Genomic DNA, 9703 nt, shown 5'->3' with positions numbered 1-9703 from the left:
GTTGTTGATTTCAAGTCTATTTTCAAAATTTTGTGGTTACATGTAGGGTATAGATAGATAAATATGGTAATTGTTCTTGAGGTTGGAACTCTTTGTTATTTAGTTTTCTTCTCATGTACTTGATTCATTATTAATTAAATAATTTATGAGGCCCTCTGCTTGTAGTAGGATACAGGTGCAGATTTTGCCTCGTTTTTCACTGTTCCTTTTAAGTTGTTTTGGCAAAAATCTTGCTCGCTTAGCAAATTTATTCATTCGACAAGTCGTTTGTGCGAATAGTTTTCAGCGTATTATTTATTTTGACTTTGATTTTGATTTATTCGATATTGGTTTTCTTTGCTTCTTTTGCAGCCCACAGAATTTTCACAGAGGTGGTTGATGACTTCCCACCAGGCATCAATGCAGAACCCATGGCTTCCTATAGGTTTTGTCTATGTTCCTGTTGTTTCTCTCTCTAAAGAGGAACCAGTCATCCATGATTCTGAGTCTCATGAACCAGAGAAACCTGGTGGGTAAGGATCTGAGGAAAGGTTATTGGTGCTTTTAGTCTTGGTGATAGATGGAGTCATGGGGGCCACTGTCACAGTTGTCCCCAATTTGTAATCTCTGTAAGAAGTGCTCAGCTGTGAATATGACCCAGGAACAGAGCAGCAAACGATTCAAGAGGGGATTGATTCATTGGGCAACGTAATCTTTGACCTATCATTATTCACGAGGTTTTGGTATCTGCTTTGTATACTGTCGAGAAAATATACAACGGGTGATTTAGATTTGATTGATATGGAATTGGTGATGTTTGGTTTCGGAAGCTTCTTGGCTATCCTGCCGAGGGGTGAAGAGGTAAAGTTGTATGTTGTGACGTTATAACAAAAAGGGAAAAGAAATTCATGTATCTACTAATCCGAGTACATTGTTCTTTATTCTCTCAGATACGTGCTGCTGATAATCAATTATACCATTATGAAGCTTATTTTCCAGCCTTGTATAATTTTCAGTCTATTTATGGTGGTTTTTTTAAAATCCCTTTTTTCGTTTCTTTTTGATTCTCTGTATATTTCTAGCCGGCTCTTATTTCCTCATTAGGATCATAAAATTTGTACTTTCGGCGAAGTGCTGCATATTGTTGACACTCGATCCTGTGACCGTGGGGAGTAAATATGCCTTGCCTGCTGTTCTGCAACTGGCCATTATTACGGAGGAGCCCTATTGAAGTTCTGAGCCTGGATGATGTGTGATGATGATAGGTTGCAAGAAGCCTTTATGGCAGTGATCTCCCTCCTTTCAGTATGGCTGTGTTCTTCCCCTCTACATGGAAGACTTGGAAGTCTTTGTTTGAAAAATATTTTTTTCCCCTTTTGTTTCAGGGGCTGTTTGGTTGGCTAAAAAAGAAGGAAATCAATTATAGGAAATCTATTTCCTATAATAGGTTCTTTTCTTGTGTTTGGTTCATTTCTTAAAACTAAGAAAAGAGATGAGATGAGATGAGTTGTCACCATATTATTGGATGATGTGACTCATTTTTAAGGAAACTCATTTCATGACTTTTTTTGAGGAAATAGATGAAAATCAACTTTTAATGGTTTCCTTATTCTACTTAATTTCTTTTCTTTGATTTTAGGAAATCAACCAAACAGTACTGTAGACATTCATTCGTAAAGCTTTTTTTAATCATTTTTATCAGAGTTCATTGTAATCTTATTGTTCAGAGGTAGTTTGGTCCTTTTGTTCCGTAGTTTCCATTCATAAGGGGAAGGGAACTGATCAAGGAAGAACTCGTTGACGATAACTTATAGGGTCCCTAACTTATATCTTGTGCTGAAGACAACTTAAAATATGTGAACATTGTAATTGCAAATATTTATCATTCTGTCCTTCAAGCACATTGTATCTAGCATGTGATATTGTAGTGTGTTTCACTCGATTTGTTTTTGTTCTTATTTTATAGCCTATACCTCAAATGTTGTGAAATCTTTCACTATTATTTAGTTGAGTAAGTTTTATCTGTTTTGGAACTCGAGAAGTATTTTACATATTTTCATTAATCATTTGTAGTGTTTGTGCGGTATGATCAGGTAAAACATTGGAAATGGTCATAAGAACTTTTTTACTTTTACCCCATCAGCAATCTTGGCTTAGTCATTTTAGGCATAGTCATTTTAGATTAAGTCATTCTAGATGATTATGAGTTACAAGTTGGTTGATGAGCTAACATTACATGATGAAGAGAGGTATTTTAGGCACGTTTTGTCAAAACCGAGTGAAATTTTTGTATTCAATGATAGTTGTCCAGGAGTTAATATTGATAGGGGTGCTAACCGATATCCGATATGATATTTGCGGTATTTGAATCTATTTGCTAATCATCATGAGTAGAAATATGAACATATAGATGTTTTGAGAATAAAAGATTATATCCACATCCACCAAAATAGGATATTGAAACGTATGGGATGGAATAAAAACAAGTTATACGTATTGGATGTGGGCGGAACATACAAGTCGCAGAAGTATACAGATCATGTAATTAAAGAATCATATAAATAAATTAAAATTTCTAAAACAGAGTTCATCAGTGTGTTAGGTACACTTAGAGCCTAGGATAATGTATGGACTACAAAAGTAAGGCATTGCCCAAAATCTTCTCCTTTAATAGATTGAAATCACAACAATAATTACAACAGTTAGGGGCTATTTGTTTCTGCGCATCATTGCATTGACAAAAAGGAAGCACAATTTAAAAATTATGGATTTTAAGCAAATACATTGTTTGTTTGTTATTTTTTATATACATTGTTTGTTTGTTATTTTTTATATACGGCTTTGGGGTTGCTACATAGAATAAATGCATCAAATATAATTCCTGAAGATTATGTTGATTTTAACTAGATTTGTGAATTTAGTCATATATCCTCAATAAACTTCATGTAAACAAAAAAAAAAGTCTTTCAAAATCCATACATGCATCAAGATTAATCTATAAACTAAACACGCCCCAACTCTGATAATATATATCTCTTGATGATCTAACAATGCGTTAATTTCACAAAACCCCACCTTAACTTTGGGGGTTGCTGCACGTAGTCCCCTCTAAATTTTATTTATCTCGCTTAACCTCCCCAAAACTATGGGGTGTCAAACACCCCACACCCCACAAAAAAAACATTGTCTTATCTCACATAACACCCTGGATGTAATTTATAAATAACTAAAATGTCTTTGAGTGAAAAAAATCTCAAACATAGTCATTTGTCATTTAAGCGCAACATTCTCCCTCCCCAAAGTTTTTATTTTTATTTTTTTCCTCTCAATAAAATTTTAGTTATTTGCAAATTATAGATAGGGAGGTTAGCTGGCTAGGTGAGATAAGGTAAAGTGCTTTTTTTTTGGTGGGGAGTTGTGAAACACCCATAGTTAGGGGGTTAAGCGAGATAAACAAAGTTCAAATGGGTTATGTGCAACAACCTCTAAAGTTGAGGGGTATTTTGTGAAATTAAGCCTCTAACAATTAAGCAGAAACCTGCTCCATAGATTGCAAGTTTAATTTAAGGGAGTCACCTCCTACACATCTCCTCTTCCACAACCTAACTGAACTCTCATCCCTCGCCTCTTTCCTCTGCACAGGCCTTGGAGGGTCCATCTCCTTGATCAAAATCTTCGACGAAACAAATCTCTTAATCAATAACAAATCAAATTTTCCCCTCCAACTTGAAGGACTGCTGGTTGTTGAAGATGAAGATGAGGATGATGAAGAACGCAGCTGGCTCGTGATCTGGCCCAAGCAACTGACTCTTGGTGATGATGGCTCAGTAGTAAGCTTTGGGCTCTTGCTTTTGTCGTTGCTCTTCTTCATCTTCTTATTTGTTTTGGAAGGAAGCTTTGGCCTAGGAGAGGAGTCTTTGGTTGCAGGATATCTCATGCACCATGAAGGGCTCAACATTGTCCTAGTTGTGTGGAGAGTGGATGTGGAGATAAATGTATTCATAGGACTTTGTTTGGTCAAATGTAGATGTAATTGGCTAATGTTTACTGTTTTTTAGGTCATTGGCCAACTTGGAAAAAAAGGTATAGAGAAGGCCTCGCACAACTCCCGAAACACACATCACTATTAGCTACCGATGCAATCAAATTGCCTATCAAATCCCCTGCTACAGTAATAATAGGCTCACTAATAACGTTGCACTGACATCACGGGTGTCAAATGAGTGGTTTTGATTGGGTCTTGGTTGGGTCATAAATGGGTGAGCACATTTATGACTACTTGACCATTTATCACCCATTTAGCATTTGCTAAATGTGTCACTTCTCAACCACCCATTTACTAAATGGGTGGTTCATGGGTGACCCAATAACCCATTTAGTTATGATTATGATGCTTACTTGCAAACTTTCAGGGGGTTTGGCAAACTTTTAGGGGATTTTTGCAAACTTTCAGGTGGTTTTCTGCAAACTTTTAGGAGGTTTTCTGCAAACTTTCAGGGGGGGGGGGTTTGTAAACTTTTAGGGGTTTTTCTACAAATTTTTAGGGGGTTTTCTACAAACTTTCAGGGGGGGTTCTGTAAACATTTCTTTCTCAATTGAATCGACTACTTGGGAAAATCTCTTTTGTGCGTCAATATCTCAACTCACAAATCGCAAATAACATTGTTTCTAATTACTCAAACTAGATTAAAGCATAAACATATAACTTTATGAGACCAACAGTGCAGAGAATTCACTATTTATTACGAGAAACAAACTCACCTTTTGAACACTCCAGGTACAGCGCAAAAAATAGGGTTTTATTCGGAAGCATTGATCAAAGAGTGAGAAAGCAAAGATATTTAATTTTCTTCAGAAACCATGTGAAATACCCAAAAGCACATAAAAATGATACAATGTAATAAAAAAAATCAAAGATTGTTTGGTAATTTTGAAAACTTTGAGGCTTGCATGACCACTATTGTCTCAATTGCATGCATCTCCTTGGTGCTGAGGCTATTCACAGTATCCGCACCGTCTAAACCTATATATCTTCAAGAATTTTCTCACCTGTCTAGTTTAATGTTTTGTTTAGAATTGTTAAATATGTGTTTATCTGAATTGTGACTGAAAATAAACTAACTGGTTTTATATTTCACCATCATCTTGGATATCTTATTATGAATGTAGGTTCATTCTTAATAGACTCAATTATATGTATTCTTATAATTCAGAGTCTAAATGAATAAGTGAGACAACTGAAGGGAGTCTCTCAATTATGTATAATTATGCTCAGCTTAGCATGATATATTATCCGGGGGATTAAATAACAATTTGAAACTCAATTATGTATAATTATGCTCAGCTTAGCATGATATATTATCCGGGGGATTAAATAACAATTTGAAATTAAGATTTGAGGGACTAGTATCAGAATATGAACGATTTAAGGAACAACAGCTAAAAACCTCAAGTAAGTCGAGAGAAACTAGATTGGATGCAATTGAACTGAGTCGTATGTAATAAAAAAAATGATACAATGTAATTTTACACTATGGAGGGTGTTTTTCTAAAAATTTAAAACTTTGAGGGTGTTAATTACAAATTTTAAATTTATAGGTGACTATTGAAATTTTTTAGATTCCATGTGTCATTTACAAGTTTAGAAAACTCTAAGATTGTTTGGTAATTTGAAGTCTTGAGGGTGTTTTTCTCATTTTCTACAACTTTTAAGGATATTTTTTGTAAATTATAAAATTTCAGGGGGCTGTCGATAATTTTTTAATTTCATGTGTTATCTGTGAGGTTAGAAAATTTTGATAGTTTTTTTTATAATTTTTAACTCTTGATGATGTTTTTATAATATTTTAAACTTTGAGGGTGTTTTTTACAAATCTTAAAATTTTAAGGGGTTGTTAGTCATTTTAAGTGTTTTCTATAATTTTTAACTTTTAAAAATAATTTTTGTAATTGTTGAAGCGTTGAGGGTGTTTTTAAAACAATATCCATCTAAATGGGCAAATGAGTGGGTAAATAACCCGCCCTCATTTATCTTTAGAAAATTTCTTTAAGGACCCAAAATATGGGACCAATAGGGGGGACAAGTGAGGTGTCCCCCTCCTATTGGATAATGAGTTGGCCATCATTAATGATGGCCAACTCATTATCCAATAGGAGGGGGACACCTCACTTGTCCCCTTTATTGGTCCTATATTTTGGGTCACTGTAGCAAAGCTCTTATCTTTAATAGAAACTATACTCACCTATTTATGACCCATTTAACTAAATGAGTGCGTTTGGATGGTTCATTTGGCAGGTGGGTATGGGTGGGCAATTGGTTTTGGGTCCATTTTGTCATCCCTAACTGATATCACTAGACATCACTATTAACTATTAATGCAATCAAATTATCTATCAAGTTCATGCCGCAGTAATAATAGATGCGCTAATAACATTGCACTGACAGGCAATTTAACTACACTAATAACAAATTATAATATATAAATCAAGATTCGTACAAGATCATGTGTCTTCCTCCTCTATCTCCTTATATGATATTATAAAGAGGGCCATCAGTAGTATATATTTTTTTTCTAGGTCACATGTCCACTTCACCAAATCATACCAAAGGTTTGAGATGTATACATACTTGACAGCTGAGGCAAGTTTGTATCTTGATTTACAATGTGAAAATATGCAAATAATCAACATCTTTGACATGTATGTACTCAAGTTAGTTTGCTTTCCAAGTTAAAAAGATGGACTTTAAATGCTTATACATTTCAAACACAAACTCTTCTATATACCTTTGACATTTATTTGTTGAAATTTAGTTAGTTTTTTATATTACAATTTTAATCTGAGAGCTTTATGCATCTCATTTTGACACACATTGATTGAAATTTGAATTTGGTATGTTTTTATGTAGTCTGAAACATTCAAGCCATCATTTTATTTTAAAAACAAATAGTTAAATTATATTATGTAGCATAAGAAGCAGACACGTCTGTTAGTTGATCGCCTTGTATTGAATATTTTCTTATAGTTTATATCAAATTTAATTATAAAGAAATACTATCTGCCGCTTCTGAAGGCATCATCACCATCATCTTCTTCTTTTACTGAGTTAAATGCCAGTTGAAACTATGATTCCTATCCTTTTTTATTATTTTCAACTTTAAGATTAGACAAGAATATCCAAAAATACATAGTTATTTTAGATTAATTATGAGGGAAAAGTCTAGCAAACAAAAAAGGTTAATAAATTGGCTGTATCAAATGTATTCGACTTTGAAAAAGCAAAAACCTAAACAGGAACACATCTTTCTAAACTTTCTTACAATATAAAATTCTCTGAATTTTGCAAGAAAAAGTCCAGCGTCCTGTAACTCAACGAATTTTCATTATGCGGGATAATAATGATAAGTATGTACCAGCCAAAGAAGGAAGATTATAGTTTTCCAGTAAACCCTGCTAGCTTTCAATAAAAATTTTCATTATGAGTTCAACCTGTGCTTAACAAAATTTTGTGAAAACAACTTTGATATATTGTTTTCTTAGAGGCAAATATCAGAATCAAACACTGGTACATTTTCCTGATTAGTCATCTGTAGCAGCTTGGAAACTTTGAATAGGTCAATTACAATTTTTCAAGAAGTAGCAAGCAACATATTCTTTTGTTTCAATATGGCTAAAGCTCAAGTACATGATTTGGGCCCACACAATACTTACAGTCAAAATGTTTTACCTGAACGTAAGAGATTCATTTCTTTAATGACCTTTTCTTTCAGTTTTCAGATTCTTGGAAATTTTTTTTGGAAGTGATGCTTACTTGAGCCACTGGGCAATCCTAAAGATTTTTGACCAATGAACATTAATGAAGGCTTGAATTCTCGTATCCTAAAGATTTTTGACCAATGAACATTAATGAAGGCTTGAATTCTCGTATATGATCCAGACCAAGACCAGGGTTTATTCTACTTCAAAATGAACATTAATGAAGGCTTGAATTCTCGTATATGATCCAGACCAAGACCAGGGTTTATTCTACTTCAACCTGTCAAGTTCACTTCTAGTTTTTAGATGAAGGGTGTTTAAAGCTGAACGTGTCTTGAAAAAGTCTTTGTAACTCTCGCTTCTTTTTCGTCCCTCTTACTTATTAACAAAGGAATAAGGAAAAACTTTTTCTACTTTTTATAGTAGGTTATTTTCTATTTCAATAACTAAAGTCCATGTCTATGTTTTTCAGTCATTTTCCAATTCCTAGGTGTCTATTTCAACTACAAAATTAACAAGAAAAATAATCCCCTGGCCCCGTCCTTTCTGAAAAAGAATTCCGCGCCATGCACTGGAATCCACTCCTGAGAAAATGGAGTGTAATTTACCAAAACGACAGAAAATTGAGTTTTTTTTTTTTTTTCCTGAGAAAAAGCTAGTTCTTATCATGATCGGTTCAGAGATACTGGGAAAGCCAATTTTCTCTTGTATTAAGCATGATAAGAATATAAAAACTCCATGCATTTTGATTCTCGACAAAATTACGTCAAAGTTCATCAACTGGTGATCCTTAACAAACTCCTCAGGCTTCAAAAGGACGGCCGAAAGCTATCTAAATTTGCAAAGGACATCCATCATGCTGGTTTTGGAGATCATCGAGCCATCCGTAGTAGGAGGCACTGCAAATGCAGAAGCGGATAGGAGGGAGAGGGGTGATCTAGGTTCTGCATTCCACGGAGCGAGGAGGGTAGATCCGCCATCTGTGTACATCCTTACCATGGCATCTGCAGATATTTGGTAACTAATTCAAGCAAAGCGTTATTCATTCTCTCAGAGATGTGTGCTGCTGATACTCAATGACCACTGTGAAGTTTATTTTCAAGGCTTGTACCATTTGGTCTATTTATTTATTTATTTATTTTACCCTTTTTCATTTCTTTTTAGTTCTCTGTATATTTCTAGTCATCTCCTATTTCCTCATTAGGATCGTAGAGTTTGCACTTTCGGCAAACTGGTGCATATTGTTGTATCACGAGAAGTGGCAGGCAAGTCATATTTGCTAATGAGGAATTTTAGCGTGTGAAATGATGAAACTGTCGTATTGTTGGTTAATTTATTCAGATAGAATATATGGGAAGGAAAAAAGTAGGAGTAATTGGTTGTCTTTTTGAATTGGGAGACTGACGTCTTTGTTTGAGCCAATGTTTTCTGAGATATACGACTAATTTCCTCTTCTGTGCCTGCTTTTAGCTTATTTGCAGGTGAGTAAAGACTTCTGTTTGGCACTTCTCTTTCCTTCTAAGTTAAGGGGGAAAATGAACAGAAATATGTTTTTGTTCTTTGTTTTAGTTTACTGCAAACTTTGATTTGTAATGCTTTTTCATCATTTCAATAAGAGTTCATTGCAAGCCCCCTACTGCTAATTCTTTTGTTGTTAAGTTTTCATCAACAAGGGAAATGGAACTGATCAAGGAAGTAATTGTTGACGAGAACTTGTATCTTGTGCTGAAGACAACTTAAAATTTGTGAACGTCGTAAATGAAAATATCTATCATTTTCTCTCCTCCTTCGAGCATATCCTATCCAATATTATGCGATATTGCAATGTGTTAACTGATTTGTTTTTGTTATTAATCTATAGCCTACTTTAAATGTTGTGAGACCTTTGACTACTTAGTTGCGATATTGCAATGTGTTAACTGATTTTTTTTCATTAATCATTTCCAGTGTTTGTGGCATGATCTTGTAA

General features: G+C 34.4%; 1 protein-coding gene across 3 annotated transcripts in view; it reads left to right on the top strand.

Moving 5' to 3' along the window:
• Nucleotides 1–977, top strand: part of LOC109833708 (alpha,alpha-trehalose-phosphate synthase [UDP-forming]-like) — a 25434-nt gene extending 24457 nt beyond the window's left edge. For all 3 annotated transcript variants that reach the window (XM_020401490.1, XM_020401489.1, XM_020401488.1), the window contains one exon: nucleotides 352–977. In XM_020401490.1, coding sequence (XP_020257079.1) covers nucleotides 352–516 — 165 coding nt within the window. In that variant the 3' untranslated portion in view covers nucleotides 517–977. The remainder of the gene's footprint in view (nucleotides 1–351) is intronic.

The sequence above is a fragment of the Asparagus officinalis genome, chromosome 3 (genome assembly GCF_001876935.1).
Source record: "Asparagus officinalis chromosome 3, Aspof.V1, whole genome shotgun sequence".
In the NCBI taxonomy this organism is placed as follows: Eukaryota; Viridiplantae; Streptophyta; class Magnoliopsida; order Asparagales; family Asparagaceae; genus Asparagus; species Asparagus officinalis.
Note: the sequence above shows the minus strand (reverse complement) of the source record. Positions and strands in the feature narration are given on the sequence as shown.